This window comes from Zingiber officinale, chromosome 10B (genome assembly GCF_018446385.1).
Source record: "Zingiber officinale cultivar Zhangliang chromosome 10B, Zo_v1.1, whole genome shotgun sequence".
NCBI lineage: Eukaryota > Viridiplantae > Streptophyta > Magnoliopsida > Zingiberales > Zingiberaceae > Zingiber > Zingiber officinale.
In genome coordinates this window covers 48,031,564-48,052,421 of record NC_056005.1, presented here as the reverse complement: position 1 = coordinate 48,052,421, position 20,858 = coordinate 48,031,564, and the positions used below count along the sequence as shown (strand labels likewise).

Here is a 20,858-nt window from a genome sequence, read left to right as displayed (position 1 = left end):
ATTATAGTCTAAAGAGGGGGGAATTTCTTCCATGTCATCTACGGAAATAATAGAGTAGATGGAAGATATGTCTGAGACGTCTGATTAAATTTCTACTAAATCTAAATTTGTGTAGGTGACTAATTTAGCTTCTCTAGTATATAGGATTTTCTTATTTGGACAGGCAGAAGATAAATGTCCTGGTTCATTATAAGTAAAACAAATAATAGTGTTAGCATAAGTTTTCTTTAATTTATATTTTCTATTATTATTATTATTAATTTTTAAAATATTAATAATAATAGTGATAATAATATGAATATTACCTGTTCTATGATAAAAAATTTCCGAAATCGTCCCTATTTCGAATATATTAGAAATCTCTGCCCCTATTTTTGATTTTCTCCGTGGACCCCGTACAAGAAAAATTAATCTACAGGTTGGCGTGCCAGCGAGTCCATTTTCGTGTGTATAGAATTGGATTGAAAGAACATCGGATTGGAACCCACCGTTATATAAGAGGATAAGGACGGAGCTAAAGCAAGGGGAATATACTCAGCCGCTTCTCTCTCTCCCGCTCACGGCGACGGCGACGGCGACGGCGACGTGGGTGGACATCCCAACATCCCTCTTCCGCCAAGTCTTTCCCTCTCTGCCTCGCTCTCATCTACCATTCCATCGGCGTTATTCTCTCTCTTCCCCCTCTTTTTAGAGCCCTCGATTCCTCCCCCTCCTCCACCAGCGATCCTCCCGAAATCGACTAGTCCTTGGGCGATCTCCAAGGCATGAAATTTGGCAAGGATTTCAGGAACCACCTCGACGAGACGTTGCCAGAGTGGAGGGACAAGTTCCTCGCCTACAAGACCCTCAAGAAACTTATCAAGCACCTCCCCCAGCCACCGCCGCCGCCAGCAATGCAGGACGAACCGCTTAATCCTGCTGCTGCCGCTCCACCGTTGGTCGTCCTGGAAGCGTGGTTCGTCCGCATCCTGGACGAGGAGCTGGAGAAGTTTAATGATTTCTATGTCGATAAAGAGGAGGATTTCGTGATCCGTTTGCAGGTGATGCTAATCACAACTCCATCGTCTTTTTGTAAACGTCGTTGTCTTTAACTATAAAAACCTCTATACATTCCGTTTCACTGAGAAATTTTTTCTTACATTATGTTAAGTAAAATAAACGATAGCTGAACCAGATATGATCCGCATCTCACTTTGGAAAATAATGGAGATAACAAAAAATAATAAAAAGGCAAAACTTTGAGCTCTTAGGTATATTGAAATTATATGGCAAGAAATGATGATACGACGGCAAAGGGGAGTGGGCTTGTGTGTAAGTTAGAATTTGGAGTGTTCTCAGGATTGCAAGTTGAGTGTTCAGTTCTTTCTGTTTGCTGGGAAGGTAAAATAGCAGCCTTTGCATAATTCTGATACAAGCCCCACATAACAGGGAAATATCTTTCTCTCTACTGCCTCTCCACTTTCTTATTCTTCATTTTTTCTACCTCTCTCCATCCCTCCTTATGACCACCTTTACACATTGCTTACTAGTGAAGAAAGAAAAATAGTGGAAAATAAATGGGGATGGTTTATAGGTAAGTGTTATGGTATGAAAAATTGAAGTGAAAAACTAAAACAACTCTACTTACCAAAGAGGAAAAATATTATTAAGACATCTCAATCCTTTTTGAGACTCAAGTCAAGACTTAGTTATCTACAAACTTTCCAGAAATTCTTAAAAAAATCAAAGAACTTGTATAATTTTTAAATTCTAAAGTTTCAAAGAAAAATTCTAAATTGATCTATAATTTTTGAGCTAAGTCATTCTCCTTGGGGAACTTGACTCTAGGCAATATGTCAATCATTTTCTTTGGTTGTCATTTCTAAGGATAAGTTATAATGGACTTCTTAAGTTGATTGAGCATGCATTCTGTAGTACCTTTTCTTGGGTGGACTCTCCAATAAGGGAGAAACTAGTCCATATTTATCTTTTCTTTATTTCTCATGTCAATCTTTGTTAACACATTCTTCTTCGAAAGCTCTTTTTATCTAGTAAGAATTGGTTGTATTTTCTATCTTTATTCAAATAATGTTGGTGAATTTCAAACTCCGCACAACTTGTATGGAACCCTAAATAATCTTGAAGTACTAACCTACATTTTGCAATTTTTTAACAACTCTTGTGGTGAATCAGACTACCCACCACTTAAAATTTCTTTTCACCTATAGACAACTGTTGTTTTGTATTTTTTCTATAGAAATCTCTAATGAATATCTTGAGAGAATATGGATCTTCTTCTTCTAGCGACTTTGACTTAATCTCTTCAGGAATGATGTAGGAGCATCAAACTTGGTCTAAGGAATGAAGGCTAGTGGTGAAGAGACATACGAGATCAAATAACAATTTGAAATTACTCTTGTAAAGGAGGTGACACGGCTTTATCGTAGGCAATGTAACTGCATAGAGGATAGAGCCAACAAAGCTCTAGGGTGCTAGCGGTTGAAGTAGCAAGAGTGGAAGCATGTTGACGATGATAGCTAAGGCATGGCAATCTCACTGCAATAAAGTCTTGTAGATTACTTGGTGGAGAAAAGATTGATAAAGCAATTGAGAGATAGTAGAGGCAGGTAAACTCGATGGGGGTATGTAAATATGTGGTGCGCTAGTGTGAATAGCGTAGGCGATGGGTGAGAGAAGATTTTGTGAAGAGCAAATATTGAGCAATCTAGAGATGGGTAGATGTGACAAAAGATTCTCATTAGGCACGTCTATTAAGTGAAAGTTTTAAGCAATATTGAGATTGTGTCGAAGAAACACAAGTTTCAAATGACTAGAAAATTTCTACCGAGTCTTGAATTAGGAATTTAGCTATGATACCAATTAATATTGCATGAATAATCACACTTTAAATCAAACTCGGCCAATTCGACTTACAGAAGAGGAAAATATTTTTAACTTTGTAAAGATCTAATTTATCTCTAAAATCATGTTTAAAATACTTTTAAAAGTCAAATAACTTAGAAATTTTTAAAGAAAATTTCTAAATTGATCCATTATTTTTGAATTAAAAGCGGTAAATTTTTGAAAAACTAAGTTTGAAAAACTATATTTTTAGCCCAGTTCCTTATAAAAACTTAAGTATTGTTCAAAGGTTTTTAGTTATGTTAAACTCTACTTGAATTTTTTTTTTAAAAAAACTCTCCTTTTCAAAGTCTTTCAAAGCAAAACTTTTACTATTTGAAAAAGAAGTGTTTTGTTCCAAAGTATTTTTTAAAAGACAGTATTTTTCAAAGTATTTTAAAAGCTAAAGTACTTTTCCTCCCTAAATTGTTTTTGCTATATGCCAAAGGGGGAGAGAATGGTCAAAAGTCGAGTGAGAGTGATAAATTAAGGGGAGCTAAAATTGCTGTAGTCTGAAAATTGCTATGTTTTTTCTTTGAACTGCTATATATTTTTACTTAGCTTTTGAACCAGATTGCCATAATAAAAAAGGAGGAGATTGTTGGTGCAGAGAGCACTGTGTTTTGATAATGGCAAAGGGTTCAAAGTTAAGTTGTCTTGTTGTTTAACAAGTGTGACTGAGCTTGCAAGAAAGTCTTAAGTTGTCTTAGGCAAAAGTCCTAGTGGATTCTAGGCAGGTGGAAAGCTCTAGTTGTGATTAGGCAACGAAGTCCTAATCTAGGGGACTGGGCAAAATCTTGGCGGGTTGAGGATGTTGGGCGAAATCCTAGAGTCGAGGACTCTAGGTGAAAATTTTGCGATCGCGGACACTAGGTGGAAGACTGGATGGGTCGAGATTGGACATTCAGCATGAAGTTCTTACGTCTCGAACACTGAGTCAAAGTCCAGACGGTTTGGAGGACCGATCTGGCAAAAGGTAATTTCTCCTGAGAGGAGTAGGTGAGGACGCATTCCCTGTTGAGGGAATAATAGACGTCGGTTCGACCTAGGGTTTTCAAGAAATCCGAAAGTTAGAACCGGACAGTTTGGAGATTACCAAATAATTTATTATTTATATTTTATTGTGCTAACTTTGTTTTGCAGGGTATGCTTGGTATTTTGGACTAATGTATCTTACAGGGAGCAAAAAGCACATAAAAGGCTCGGATGAACAGTGTTCAAGACGCTTTCGGGGTTGTCAAGCGCCTTCAAAGAGATAAACTTCACAGAAAGTGGAAGTTATCGAGACTGAAGTTGCGGGGATAAGTTTCACAGTTGGAGGCGCCTTCCATGGGGTTGAAGGTGCCTTCAACATCCCATAAAAGGAGACAACGAGCAGATGCTTAATACAACACATCTTCACGATCTTTCTCTTGCGCGATGCTCCAAAGACGATCTAACAAAGCCGTAACACTGCTCCGATGACCGAAAGCTCTACTTTCAGAATTCCACGTTGTCGGTATAATTTTAAATTACTGTAATTAAGTTCTGCAATTGTAATTCTACAATTTGTAAAGTTTTTCTAAAGTTCTAGTGATTGTTCAACGAAAGCGATCAATGACCACGGAGCGAGACACGACCGTGCCGTTTATTTGGGCATGCTGTGGCTGGCTCTTGGAAGGCACGTGTCTTTTGGAGACACGACCATGTTAGCTTGAAGAACACGGTCATGGCAAGGGGTTCTTTGTTGTTTTTTCTTGAAAGTTGTTTCAATGTTTGTTTTTGCTCCATTATCGTTCCAAATCGTGTCCTGTCAATAAAAATATGCAAAAAACTGATAAAATGATAAAACACAGTGCTATAACGTAAATCATGCTCAAGAAATACAAGTGAATGTGTGTCAAATAATGTATTAAAACATATATAATCTATGTACATTAGTAAGTGCCTTGAAGATGAGATTCTCTTGGATCATGCATGAATTGGCTGATTATACTCACAACATATGCTATGTCTGGATAAGTGTGACCAAGTTATATGAGCCTACCAACCAACTTAATATTACATCCTTTTGTGCACAATTGGTTCTTCCTTAGCTCCTCTTATCTTGTGATTTGGATCCATTGAATCTTCCCTATTTCAGCTAATAGATTAGTCACCTAATTCGCTTGAGAAATAAAAATTCCTTTGGTAGAGTATGCTACCTCAATACCAAGGAAGTATTTCAATTTGCCCAGTTCCTTTATTTCAAACTCTATCAATTTCTGTTTTAGATTATGTTTTTCCTTTTCATTATTTTCAGTTACAATGATATCATCTACATAGACTAGAAGAGTCGTCACTATCCCTATAGTTGAGTGCTTAACGAAGAGAGTATGAGCCCCCTTGACTTTGGTTATACCTAGACTTCTTCATGACATTTGCAAATCTTCCAAACCATGCCTTAGGAGATTGTTTTAGACCATAAAGAGTCTTCCTCAATTTACATACTCTGTTACCAGTATCCCCTACAAATCTTGGTGGAAGGTTCATATAAATTTTTTTCATCCATGGAGAAATGCATTTTCACATCATAATGTAGGAGTTACAAGTTGAAATGTGTAGCCAAAGATAGTAGAACTTTGACGGAATTTATTTTTGCAATTGGAGCAAAGGTCTCCTGATAACTATCCTATAAGTCTGAATATATCCTTTGGTCACCAAACTAGCTTTATATCTCTCAAGAGATCCATTTACTTTGTATTTTAGTGTAAAAATCCACTTACATTCAACAATGTTCTTCCCCTTTAGCTCCTCAATAATCTTCCATGTCTTATTCTTTTCTAATGCATCCATTTGCTCCATCATGTCATGCCTCCCTCCCCCTTTTTGACATCGGAAATAGTATTGGGAATAGTCATAGTATTTAGACTCACAATAAATTTTTTGTGGGTTAGTGATAGATGTTAGTAAGATAGGGGATAGAGAGGGGTGTTTGGTGCATTCTCTAGTACCTTTTCTAACAACAATGGGAATGATCCAGTATGTTGTAAAGGTGGGTTAGATCTTATCACGATCCTAGTATTAGGGTTAGAGGTTCATGGTTGAGGTTCTTGGACCTGTATCACTTTTGGAGTCGCTTTTCTCCTCGAATACACTTGAGGAATACTTGGAGTATCACAAGAAACACTATATAGAAAGGAAGATGGAAGTGACTCACTAGATGAAATAGGAATAGAAGGTGATTCGGTATGGACTTGAGTAGGAGGAAGATCAAGAGCGTTAATGGATTCAAATGACTCAAAAGTGTTATCTTTTGTCACTTAAATCTCCCCTCGAGGATAGGACTTGAGAAGAATGGGATTTGTTCAAAGAAGGTAATATTAGCTGAAATGTAAAACTTTTGAAATGAAGGGTGGTAACACTTATACCCTTTTTGAGTGGATGAATATCTAAAGAAGATAAATTTGATGGCATGAGGGTCTAGTTTATCTCGTAGTGGATCATGGATATGGACAAAAGCAGTGCACTCAAAAATCCTAGGAGTAAGTCCATTTGTGATTCAGAAATGAGGATAAAAATCATTGAGTTGTATGAGACTCTTGTTATCTAAGACATACGAGGGATGTTTGTTTATCATGCATGTGACATTAAGGATAGTCTTTCCCCAATAGGATTCAGGGACATTGTTATGGAAAAGAATGACACGAGTAGTGCCCATTTTTCTTTTATGCTATTCCATTCTATTGGGGTGTATGAATATAAGACGAATCATGAATAATCTCTTGAGATTAGAAGTAGGAGGACAAGGTTTAGTTGAAGTTTTTAGCGTTATTGGTCCTAAAGCTTTTGATTTTCACTCCAAATTGATTTTGAATCATTGAGTGAAAATTAGGAATAATAATGTTGACATCAAATTTTTGTTTGGGGAGAAATAGCCATGTAACCCAAGTGTAATCATCAATTAAGGAGACAAACTATCGAACTCTAGAAACATTGGAATATTAGGACCCCATATGCCATTATGAATTAAATGAAAGGGAGTATAACTTCTTTTATTGCTAATAGAGAAGGGTACACAAGAATGTTTTGCCAATTTGCAAACATCACACTAAATTCAGAAACATCCAATCCTTGAAAAAGATGAGGAAACATAACCCTTTAAAACTCTTAAAGAGGGATGAGCAAGACGTTTGTGATACAGTCAAATATTATTTTTATTAAAAGAACTATGAAAGGACAAAGACAATTCTTCTTAGTGGATTCAAGGTAGTAAAGGCCACTATATTCCTTAGCAAGTCCAATGCTCCTTTCCGTATCTTGATCTTGGAAAACACAATAAGAAGGGGAAAAATGACTTGACCGTAGTTAATTTTTGAACGGAAACGTGGAGGACATTTTTAAGGTTACGGCTAGGGGTAAGGTGAACATTTCTAAAACCAGCAACAATAGCTAAAGATCCATTGGCTATTGCAATTTTTCTGTTACTTGGGTTGGGGTTATAAATATGGAAATTTAGACAATTGAGAGTTATGTGGTTTGTGGCACCGGAGTCTATTATCCACGATTTATCAAAAAAATTGTTAGAGGTATTTATACAAAAAGGGGTTTGAAGATACTTGAGAAAGTCAGAGTACGCGCTAGACGATTTATCAAGAGAACCCAACAATTCTTGAACTTTCTTAATATCTATATTATTCAATCTGCCTGAGAGTCAAAGAGCTTGAGTCAGACGGTTTATCAAGAGAACCCAACAATTCTCGAAATTTCTCAATATCTATATTATTGAATTTGCCCAGGCAATCCAGAAATGCAGAATCGGCTATGATGAATAAATGCAAAAGCATAGAATTGATAATGAAGGTTTAATGCTTTGATACCATATGAAAAGAATTGATATTTTCAATTGCATTACATTCAGAATAGGAATACCCATTATATATAAAGAGAAAATAAAGTTAATAGCGAATAGAAACTAATTATATTGTACATAGAAAATTAATATCTTTTTAATTGTCTCATTTCCTACTCTGTGCTCATAGTTGTTATAGCTGTTTATTTTGTTAAAGTTGTTGACACCTATTTGACAATATTCACTTAGACATCCAGCATATAGAGGTTATTTAGGTGGTCAAAAGTGATGTTAGCTTTGAGAAAAATGTTGAATTTTATGTTATATTTATTATTAATCTTAAACTAAATTATATCCCATCATTAATAAATATTATTAATAACTAATGGTATTGTTTGGTTATTTATGTTGGTTATTTTTAATTGATTTTGTTGATAATAGTTTTATGAATGTAATAATAAAGCAAATAGGAATATACATATGTCGGTAATTCACCACACATCCAACTTTTTGAATTGATCAAAAGGTGTATCATATTTTTATAATTACCAAAGGCCGCACTAATTTGTTTGGTCTTCCCATTCTACCCCTCCTATCGGTTGCATGCAATCTCAACATCTCCCTCTTTCTCTCTCCATATCCTCCCTCCACTCTTGGAAAGCAAATTTCTCTTCTCTCTCACCTATTGATTTGATCGAACCCACTGGTTGAGAGCTCCGATTATATCTATTTCAGATCCTGTGGATTTCTAAGATTATAAGGATTTAAAATATATCATCCATTATTTATTTTAGCTTCTCAATATATGTAAAAATGTTATTGAAAGAATCGGTTGAAATCCCACATTAGACCTGATATAAGTTCATATCAGACCCACGTTGGGCTTGATATAAACTCATATCAGGCCCAACGTAGAATTTTAATTGATTTCGGTCGAAATACATTAATTGACCTAAAAAGCTCCGATTGCATCCATTTTAGATCTTGTAGATTTCTGAGGTTGCAAGGAGTCTAAATGTAATCTTCATTATTCATTTTGGTTTTTTTGAAGGTGTTAAAATGTTATTGAAAGAATTAGCTGAAATTCTATGTTGGACTGAAGAAGCCGAAATAAACAATAGAGGACATATTTGGACTCCTTACAACATTGGAATTCCACATGATCTGAAATGAGTGTAATCGGAGCTCTCTAAGTCAATTAATAGATTTCGATCGAAATTGGCTGAAATCCCACGTTGGGCCTGATATGAATTCATATCAGATCCAATGTGGGATTTTGGTTAGAAAGCTTCGATTGCATCCATTTTGAGTCTTGTGGATTTTTGAGGTGGCAAGGAGTTCAAATATATTATTAATTATTTATTTCGGATTTTCCGGATGTGTTAAAATGTTATTGAAAGAATCGACTGAAATCCCACATTGCGCATGAGATTTCAACCGTTTTTTGTTGAAATCTATTAATTGATTTAGAGAGCTCCGATTGTACCTATTTCAAGTTCTGTGGATTTCTGAGGTTGTAGGAAGTCCAATTATGTCCTCCATTGTTTACTTTGGTTTTTCGGAGGTGTTAAAATGTTTTTAAAAGAATCGGTTGAAATCCCATGTTGGACCGGAGAAGCCGAAATAAACCATGGAGGACATATTTGGACTCCTTTAAATATCAGAAATTCATAAGACCTGAAATTGGTGCAATTGGAGCTCTCTAGGTCAATTAATGGATTTTGATTGAAATTAGCTAAAATTCCACATTAGGTCTGATATGAGTTCTTATCAGGCCCAACGTGTGGTTGATATGAACTCATATCAGGCCCAATGTGGGATTTCGATCGATTTTTTCAATATTTTAACATCTCCGGAGAAGTCGAAATAAACAATGGATAACATATTTGAACTCTTTACAACATGACTTGAAATGAGTATAATTAGAGCTCTCTATGTCAATCAGAAAGTTTGATTGACCTAGAGAGCTCTGATTGCATCCATTTTAGGTTTTGTGAATTTCTGACATTCTGATGGACCTAGAGAGCTTCGATTGCATCCATTTCAGATTATGTGGATTTATGAGGTTGCAAGGAGTTCAAATATGTTATCCATTATTTATTTCGGTTTCTCCGGTAGAGTTAAAATGTTATTGAAAGAATCGGCTGAAATCCTACGTTAGGCCTGATATGAACTTATATCAGGCCCAACGCCTGATTTCGATCGAAATCCATTAATTGACCTAAAGTGCTCTGATTGTACCCATTGTCATGTCGATTTTTGAGGTTGTAAGGAGTCCAAATACGCTCTCTATTATTTTTTTTTTCAACTTATCCGGAGGTGTTAAATTATTATTGAAAGAATTGATTTAAATCCCACGTTGGACCGGAGAAGTCGAAAAAACAATGGAGGGAATATTTGGATTCCTTATAATCTCAAAAATCCACGGGACCTGAAATCGGTGCAATCGGAGCTCTCTAGGTCAATTAATAAATTTTGACCGAAATCGGCTGAAATCCCATGTTGGGTCTGATATAAACTTATATCAGGAGAAGCCGAAATAAATAATGGATAGCATTTTTGAAATTCTCTGATTGACTTAGAGAGTTCTAATTGTACCAATTTCAGATTCTATGGATTTCTGAGGTTGCAAGCAGTTCAAATATGTTATCCATTGTTTATTTCGATTTCCTTGGAAGTGTTAAAATGTTATTGAAAAAATCGGCTGAAATCCCATGTTGGGTCTGATATGAACTTATATACATTGGCATGATATAGACTCATATTAGGCCCAACGTGGTATTTCAATCAATTTTGGTCGAAATTTATTAATTGACCTAGAGAGTTCCGATTTCATCCATTCCAGGTCCTGTGAATTTCTGAGATTACAAGTAGTCTTTTATTGTTTATTTCGGCTTCTTCGGAGGTGTTAAAATGTTATTAAAAGAATCAGCTGAAATCCCACGTTGGACCGGAGAAGCCAAAATAAACAATGTAGGTCATATTTGGACTTCTTGCAACCTCAGAAATCCACAGAACTTGAAACGAGTGTAATTGTAACTCTCTAGGTCAATTAGTGAATTTCGACCAAAATCGATTAAAATTCCAACTCATATTAGGCCCAATGTGAAATTTCGTCTGTTTATTTTGATAACACTTTAACACCTCTAGAAAAGTCAAAATAAATAATGGATAACATATTTGAACTCCTTGCAATCTTAGAAATCTATAGGATCTGAAATGAGTGCAGTTGGAGCTCTCGAGTGGAGAGAGATAAAGGAAGTGGAGGGAGAGAGATGTTAAGGTTGCATGCGGTTGGTAGGAGGGGTAGAATATGAAGACCAAAAAAATTAGTGCGCCCTTTGATAATTACCAAAGTATGATACGTCTTTTGGTCAATTTAGAAAGGTAGGTGCGTCCTTTAGTAAATTGTCGTACATATGTAATTGTTTTTAGTAATATATGATACCAATATGAATACAAGTGTTGTCATATACTAATGTGACACATAATATACATATCATGCTGATATACTTATTAATTGGGCAAAAATCAAAAGGGCACCCCAAATTAAGGGAAACATTGATCCCTCTTTTTCCAAATAAATTGAAATGAGCATTCCTTTCATAATTTTATCCCGAAATTACCTTTTGATCCAGTGTTGTTGTCGAAGCTACTGGGTAAATGTATAACATGTAGAAGCTACCAAGTAGCTGCTATAATATGTAGAAGTTATCCAATAGCTTCTACACCGTGTTTAGGGTGAGCTTAGAATTTATGATTTAGGATTTATACTGTGTAGAAGCTACCTAGTAGCTGTTATAACGTGTAGAAGCTACTTGGTAGTTGCTACAACGTGTTTAAGGTTAGTTTAGGATTTGAGATTTACAACGTGTAGAAGTTACTTGGTAGCTTCTACATGGGAGGGACATCCATTTGGGTAAAAGGGTAATTTTGGGATAAAATCATGGGAGGGACACCCATTTGATTTTTTTTTTGAAAAAAGAATGCCCTTTTGATGATATGTAAAATTTGGGGTGGCCTTTTAATTTTAACCTTATTAATTTGATATAATTGTACATACTATTTACATATTTGATTAATGAGAATCACTAATATGATAATAAGTCTACAAATATTGTTGAATACAATAACAACCAAGTCTTATTCCATTAGGTGGAGTCGGCTATTATCGGCTATATGGATTTTTTTCATGCAATTGACCTCTATCTCCTACTGTATCATCATTTATACTTAAATAAATTTTATCTTGTTTTTATTGTTGCTAACCAAGTCTTTTTTGGTCTTCCTCTTTCTCATTGGATATGTGTATTTGTCATAGTTTCACATTGCCTAACTGAAGCATTTATTGATAGTTAAGTACATGCCCTAACCATCGTAAATGTATTTATCGAAGTTTTTTCTCAATAGATGTAACTCCGACTTTCTCTCTAATGCTCTCATTTCTTATTCTATCCATCCTCGTATGTGCACACATGCACCTTAGTATCCTCATCTTTTCAACTCTCATCTTCTGCTCATGTGCTCGAGCCATAGCCTAACATTCAGTTCCATAGGAGGTCTAACTACGATTTTGTAGAACTTTCTTTTAAGTTTTAGAGGTATTTTACAGTTATATAAAACAACCAATACTCTCCTCCATTTTAATCATCCTACTTGTATCATCTAAAGACATCTCTCTCAACTTTTCTATAGTTTTGTAAAAAATGATCCTAAATATTTAAAGCTCTCAGTTTCGGACAACTCATCATCCCCGTATATGCATTATATTTAATATTGCTAAACTTAAATTCTGTATATTCTGTCTTTATTCTACTAAGCCTAAAATCTCTCTTATAGTATTTTCCGCCAATATTCTAGTTTAATATTTAATCTTTCACAGATTATCGGTAAACAACATGCACCACGGTACTATATCTTGAATGTGTGTAGTGAACTCGTTCATAATTAGGATAAAAAGATAGGGACTTAGAGTTAATCCTTGATGTAACCCTATTTTTATTGAAAATATTTTAGTTACTCCACCTAAAGTCTTTAATCTGATTGTTACATCCTCGTACATATCCTTAATTAGTTCAATATATGTTACGTTAACACTTCTCTTTTCTAGAATTCTCCATATAATCATAAGTTTTTTCTAAGTTAATGAATATCATGTGAATGGGAGCCTTGGTGCAATAGTAAAGTTATTGCTTTGTGACCAAAAGGTCACGGGTTCGAATCCTGGAAACAACCTCTTGTGAAAAATAAGGTAAGACTACGTACAATGGATCCTTCCCTGGGACTCCGCATAACGGGAACTTCGTGAACTGAGCTATCCTTTTTTTAAGATGTATAATTTATATTGTCGACCTTCCAAGCATGAACCCAAATTGATTCGGTCACCGTGGTCTCCTTAATCTTTTTCCTATTACTTTTTTCTTAAAATTTCATGGTATGACTTATTAGTTTAATATCCCTATAGTTTGTATAATTTTGTACAGCTCCCTTATTCTTATATAAGGAAACTAGTGTACTTATCCTTCATTGATCTATTTTTTTTTTCATTTTCAATATCATATTAAATAATTTTGTAAGTCATTTAATATCTTGTTTCCCTAAATATTTCCATACCTCTATCGGAATATTATCTTGTCCAACGACTTTTCCATTGTGCATTTTATTTAAAATTTGTTCCACTTCTAAAGTTTGAATTTTACGATAAAAATTTAAATTTCTGTACTCATTTGACCTACTTAAATTACTTAAGTTAAGTTGGTCACTTAAACATTTATTAAAAAGTTGATGAAAATACCTTTTTCATCGTTTTTTTATTTCTCCATCGTTTACTAGTATCCTATTACATTCATCTTTAATATATTTTATTTCTTCCTTTTTCTCACTTTAGCTATTATATAAATGCTTCTTTCCCCTTTTTTTTATCCAATTTTTGATTCTTTGTTTCTTTCACTACTTCTTACACATATATAATTTCTTATAAACTGTTCTTTTTTCCTTCACTTTCTTTTGTACTTTCTCATTCTACTCCTAAGATTTCTTACTTAATGGTGTATGTCCTTTTGACTCACCGAGTACATTCTTAGCTATTATTTTCAACTTTGATACCATCTTATCGCATGTCATATTAGAGTCACCATATATTTTACCTATTACTTGTACTCCTACCTTCTCCTTAAATATATTTGTTTCCCATCTTTTAACTTTCACCACTTAATTTTAGAAGTCCTATATATATTTTTTTATTAATACTATGCTTGAGGCGTATATCTAACACTACTAACTTATGTTGAGTAGTTGAATTATCTCTAGGGATGACTTTGCAATCTTTATAAATTTTTCTATCCTTCTTTCTAACTATAAGAAAGTCAATATATAATTTATTATTTCTACTTTTGAACGTGACGAAGTGTTCTTTTCTTTTTCCTTAAAAAATATATATTAGTTAATATAAGGTCATATGCTATTGCAAAATCTAATATAGTTTAACCTTCTTCATTTCTCGTTCCAAACCCATAATCCTCATGTACCCTCTCATATTTCTTATTTTTCACTCCGACATGTCCATTTATCTCTTATTAAACTCATTTCATTTGGCGAAATGTTTTGTAATACTTCATCTAAGTCATCCCAAAATTTTAATTTAGTAGTTTTATCTAATCCTACTTACGGTGCATATACACTAATTATGTTCATAGTTTTTGTTGCCATTATTATTTAGGGACTATAATTTTATCACATTTTCTAACTACTCCTACAATAACTTCGTCCTTTAATGAACTATCTATAATAATACCGACTTCATTTCTTGTTTTACTTTTTCCTATGTACCATAGTTTAAAACCTAAGTTCTCTATCATTTTTGCCTTCTCACCTATCCATTTTATCTTTTGTACATATAAAATACTAATTCTTCTCCTAATTATTGCATCTACTATCTCCATTGATTTATCAGTGAGGATTCCTATGTTCTATGATTCAAATAGACTATTAGTTTTCCTATCATATTTGTTCTTATCCAACCTATGGTGTGAGAAAATTTGTCTATTTAACACTACACTTAAGTTCTTATGGAGATGTAACGGTCCTTGTCTATACGTTATAGTCAGACCTTGCAACGGGAACTCTACATATTTAGTTTTACACCCGAATTCTAGAGATGTAGTGATCCTTGCCGAGCGTGCTCATTCGGGAAACAACGTAGTCGGATCCTATAACGCGTTCCTTCTAAGAAACAACGTAACATTAACACAATAGTTTAATGAATCCATTCATTGAACATTTGTCATAGTTTTAACGCTGGCTAACAACCTAACGCAACCCTCCTTTATCCGGACTTGGGATCGGCTATGATTGATTCGTTGTGGATAGAGTTCTACAAGGACGGTTGAATAATCAAGATATTCAACTGTATTTGTTATATACATACATTGAATTATTTTATTTTATTCTTCATTTTTGTGAATTTGTAAATCTTTTTCTCAGTGAGCCCAATCCGATCAATCCTACCTAGCAAATACTTTCATTTTTGGAACAGTCAATACTGATATTGTCAACAATGGTTTGAAGGGTGCCATAGAAAGCTATTCTCATATGGTGGCTATGGTGTAAGAGCATTCTTATTGCAGGAAGGAAGGTCTCTTGCAAGGATCAATGATGTTGTGGTACCAAAGGAACAAATAATTGCATGGCTATTCTACTGTGAACTCTATTATCATATAGTGATCATCAATTACCAGGTATTGAGATGTATCGTTAATGAGCTAATCCATATAACAAACTGGAACATGCATTTGAAATTTAATACCTGGCGCAAGATGGTTATGCATCTGGCAACTAGAATGGGCAGAGAAGCTTTGTCTCATTGTTGGCTCAAGTACACTTTTGATTCTTCTGCTGACCCAGTTTGACTAAAATGCTTGCTGTGGGATTGGCAAATCAATCAAATGTGGCTCCATACACTACAAGGAAAACATCAATTAGGAACCAAAATTTCGGTCACTAAATAAACTTAGCCACCGATTAGCGATTGAAATTTTCGGTCACAATTTTTTGGGTCATTGATATCATTTAGCAATGGAATATTTATTTTCGTCGCTAATTTAGCGACGGAATTAGAATCCGAATTAAATTCCATCGCTAAATCCATCATATTTGTCCAAAAATCTATACAAAATTATAATATCCTAACAATTAAAATAATATAATTAACTACAACCAAATCTACACAATTACAATATAATATCAACACCAATTAATTTATTATTTAATAAAAATATCCAAATCATCAATTTCAAAATACAAATATTTATCCAAAAATAAAAAAAAGCAGCTCGGTGCATGAAGCTCTCGCCATACGGGATCCATTGTACGTAGCCGTATCCTGCTTTTTGCAAGAGGTTGTTTATAGGATTCGAACCCATGATCTTTAGATCACAAAACAACTTTATCCAAAAATATAAATATTTATCCACAACATGCAAACTTGAAAACTGGAGGAAAATAGAAGGATTCACAATGAATCTACTGCCGCCTTGACTTGATACTCTATCACTATGACCCGAGCTCTCAATTTTTGATTCTCCTCCCTTTAACGCTTGTACTTCAAATAGATGAAAAATTCAGACGACCCCTGGACCTAAGAACACACGATCAATTAAACTGTGATACTAATAATATGGAAATTATTATGCGTTTATGATTCATTACAAAGAATGCATAAATTGTAAAAGTAGGAAGAAATAACTTTATTAATACAACGTGATGTTTATGCAAGATAATGCAAGTAAACGAAGAGTTAGACAGAGTTGGTCAGTCCAAATTAGTCTCGAGAAAGAGAGAATATTTTTCCATCACCACACACATGAAGATAAGATTTTAATATCGCATTCAATTAATAACAAAAGAAGCATCTCTGAAAATTTACCAGTACCATAGTGTTGTTTAATCTACTCAACCTGCAAAAGTATAAGCAAATTAAGAAGACGGAATATTAATTCCGTTGCTAATTCCGTCAGTATTTGAGAGTTTTATGTGCACCAAGCAAAATCTGAAGTGATCAAGATACATTACTATATACTACACTTCTCTACACTAGAAAAATATAAACATCTATATAGGTCCGGCAAAGAATGTAACAAAAATTGTATTTATATACATATCTGACTAGCAACAATATCAATCAACAAAGAATCAAAGCGTCTCTGGTTAATGAACCAATGGGTGAAAGAATATTAACATGAACTTCCTGTGAAAAAAAAATATATATATATATAAAACAACAGGTTATATTCACAAGGCAAGTTAGCTAGAAACCAAAAACACTCCTAGCATACCTTGCTGAAGTATCATTGAATCAGTCATTCCTTGATTATTAACAAGTTAGCTAGGAACTAAAATAGCAACAGGTTATATTACAAGAGAAATAACAAAATAATTATGCAAAATAAACTAATTGCTTTAAAAAAAGAAATCTGACTTCTGTCTGTGATCTTAAACACATCTACAGAGCATTACCATTTCCTTTGCTAACGAAAGATTCAAATCTCACCTAATCCAGAAAAAATCATGTTTATCTAACTAAATTAAAAATTTAGTAGTAGATATGGATCTCTCATGCAATCGACGATTGGCATATCCAATGTGGGATGCTGAAACCTTAGGTTGTAGTAAACGGTCACTCCAGCGCCCCCCATGATCATGCCTAAAAGTCAGTATAGAAGGAAGATTTTCATTAACTGTTGCAAATAATTCAATGGACTAAGCAATTCCCCCAATAAAAATTCTTTAAATGCTTAGTAAGCATGGGATCAAGGTGAGCATGGGAACAAATATGCCGACACTCTTGAGTGCAAAGGTGAATGGGGATCCAAGCTCTAGCTCCTGAGAGGCTACGACCTGGCGGCCTCACCGTGAGAATGCAGGAGAGGTTGCGGTCTCGTGACCTCATCATGAGGGCATAGGTAGCCGAGGCACAACCTTGTAGTGAGGCCGTAGGCGGTCGAGGAGCGACAACCTAGCTGTGAGGCCGTGGCCGAAATTGCCCTTGGCCTTGTGACCTCGCGACTTCACTGTGAGGCCGCGGCGCGCATGAGGAGCGAGAGAGAAGTTTGATTGGGGAAATGGGAGAGAGGAGAGAAGTTTACCTAAGGTCGCACGCGTGAGGAGGGAGAGGATTGGAGATCGGTCGGAGATTGTGTGAGGGAGGGGGAGATCAGAATCCTGTGAGGGAAGAGGAAATTGGGAAAGTATGGTGGTGGAAATAAGGAGAGTAGGAAAAAATATACTAAAATAGCAATGGAAAAAATATATCCATTGCTATTTTAGCGACGAAAATTAATTCCGTCGCTAAAATAGCAATGAAAATTAATTCCGTCATTAATTGAGGGTTTTCTTGTAGTGATATGGAATGCAAAATGATAGGTTTTCTACTCAGTATTCCTACCTAGAAATATCTCATTTGCTGGTGTTGGTATCATTTGGTATCCTTTCACGGGCATACCTCATAACAAATGGGGTGTTGGTATCACTTGGTATCCTTTCATGGGCATACCTCATTACAAATGATTTAGAAAACTCGTTTCAAATGCTATCCTTTCATTGACATACCACAAGAGATTTGGTTTATACTTATGGTAGTAATGTTGTTTGCACAAAACTTTGGTCTTGGATTCTCCAGTGGGCTAAAGGGGATTGAAGCGGCAGAAAATCACTATAGTCCTTGTTCGGAAGGAAAGATTACAAGAGAGGGAACTGAAGAACCAATAGGAGAGAAAAAACCAAATAGTTGATTACAAAATTATCTGAAACATGAGAGATATGACAAAGGTAGTGGGCTTTCCATTTTTTTTTTTCATGTTTTCTTCTTTTCTTCAAAATAAACAATATAGAGAAATCTTCCTTCCCTCTCCACTTTATCCCTTCTCCACGCCTCTCCTCTATCAAGGATTTAAGAGGTATATTTTTAGTAGTGAAAGAGTGTTGTGGATTTTTTTTCTTCTCATTCTTTGTGATCTATTTGAAATCATTAAAATAATTCCTGAGATTTAAGCCTTGTTAAGTTCCTTGATAACTATCACCGGTCAGTTTGAATAAAGGTTAAAGCAATATGAGAATAATGTACTACAATAATATTCTGGAATGGAAAATGGTGGTCTTTAGGAAAGTGGTGATAGTTAAAGGAGGAGTGGTAGGGATTTGCCAATGCATATGCAATAATTGAGTACTGGCAGGGAAACATTTTTTTCTTAATTGAGCATGCTTAAGTGCTATATATTTCCCGTATGAATAAGTAAATATTTCCACTATTTATCAGCAGCTTTGCCAAAGCCTTTTTGACTGTCATTCCTTGGATTGGCTGACATCAGACTTAGAGAATAACACATCCAATAGAAGTGTTAATATATAGGATCATGCATCACCGAGATGGGACTTTATATCTGAGGATCTTCACAAAACCTCTTTTTATTCTTCTCGATTACCACAATGAAAAGTAAAGCGTAGGGCTTTTCTCATCTTGGCTGGAAATTTTCGAGGAATGACTAACTTGATCTATACATGCCTTTTACTTTTGTTAAGGCAAATTCCTTGACAACTAGGTTTAATTTCTGTATTTCTTTCTCTGATTTTCTCTTCATGTTTAACTTCTTGTGATATTATTACCTGTGAATGAAAGTGAAATAGTAAGGAATATCAATGTCCTTAATGCAACTTTTTGTGCTTATGACTCTCTTTCTATGTATAAATTCGTTCTTAACTAGACCATGCTTCCTCCATATGGGTATTCTCTGTGAGTATATTAAGTTTTGAGTCTAATCATCTCCATGATGCATGTTTCAATGTGTATGATTAGAGCTACATTTGAACTGATAGTCCATTTTTTCTCATGATTGCTTTTAGGAACTTAAGGAAAGCATCGAGAGGATCAGGACAAGCAGGAACAGAGCTTTTTCATCTGAAAGAGAATTCAGTGAGGAGATGTTGGAGATTCGTAAAGCCTTTGTTACTATCCATGGGGAGATGGTTCTACTTAAGAACTACAGCTCCCTCAACTTTGCAGGTTATTTAAGGGTCACTCTTTTCTTAGTCTGAAAGTGTTCTAGAGAGCTCAATTGCAATAAATATTTATCATTAGCACTCTGATTCCAGGACTTGTCAAAATTCTCAAGAAATATGACAAGAGAACAGGAGGTTGGCTTAGTCTGCCTTTTAGTCAACGTGCTCTTCATCAGCCATTCTTCACAACTGAGCCACTAACACGGCTGGTGCATGAATGTGAAGCGAATCTTGAGCTTCTATTCCCATTGGAACCTGAGGTGGTCGAACCAAACCAAGACGAGGCACATCAACAACGTAACCCAGAGGTTTCGCCGATTCGAGCTGATTTTGTATATCGAAGCACATTAGCTGCACTGAGAGCAATACAAGGACTTAGGAGAGCCAGCTCCACCTACAATCCCCTTTCTCTTGCACAGTTCTTTCATGGCGAAGGTGCAGACAATGAATATGGAGCTGTTACTTCTGAGAATTCCACTTCTAACTCCTTGACAACCTCGCAAAACAATGAGGCGGACTACGGAACCGATGACTAGTGGTTTCCTGGGAATTATTAATCTGCATCGAACTGTTTTCCTGTTCGTGGCTCTTGATTGCAAAGGACATCGGTTGTCTGGGAGAGACAACGATCAATGGACGTAAATAGAATTCTTCTCAAGGGAAGTGCATATATTGGAGCAAACATTTTCATGTTTTCGTTCTCTTTCTTCTCAGAATATGTTAATATTTTCTCGTCACGATTTGGTCCTCGCAGCAAGCTGAAGTCAAAACAACTTGTTTAATGCGTTCCTAGTTCATGTCATTTGTTGATCGTTTCCTGTGTTGCTCGTGTGGATTGGAGATTTTGCTCTTTGTTATGCGCTCGGTGAGTTTAGTGATTTTAAACCCTGACTGAGCTTGTATTGGTTGATCCCTTTGTAAATGTTTTGTAGAATCAGTATCTAGCTGTAAGTCTCGACCAACCGAATTGGGTATGGGTTAGTAGGCTGAAAGGGCACACCTCTTTAATTTCATTCGGTTTCAGATACAATAGTTTTACAATTTTTGTATAAGGGTCTGCTAGCTTAGGCATCTATCACTAGACTAGAAGAGTTTGATCAGGGCAGAATTCAGTTGA

General features: G+C 35.2%; 1 protein-coding gene across 2 annotated transcripts; it reads left to right on the top strand.

Annotated features, from left to right (window-relative positions):
* Nucleotides 1-497: 497 nt before the first annotated feature.
* Nucleotides 498-20,543, top strand: LOC122028710 (SPX domain-containing protein 4-like). 2 transcript variants are annotated; one of them, XM_042587566.1, is made up of 4 exons: nucleotides 498-1,040; nucleotides 15,316-15,426; nucleotides 19,586-19,745; nucleotides 19,835-20,543. In XM_042587566.1, the coding sequence occupies exons 1-4, from the start codon at nucleotides 765-767 to the stop codon at nucleotides 20,275-20,277; spliced, it is 990 nt and encodes a 329-aa protein (XP_042443500.1). In that variant the 5' UTR covers nucleotides 498-764; the 3' UTR covers nucleotides 20,278-20,543. The 2 variants fall into 2 exon arrangements, with proteins under 2 accessions (XP_042443500.1, XP_042443501.1); XM_042587567.1 differs by lacking the exon at nucleotides 15,316-15,426 and having other exon boundaries at nucleotides 503-1,040.
* Nucleotides 20,544-20,858: the final 315 nt, after the last annotated feature.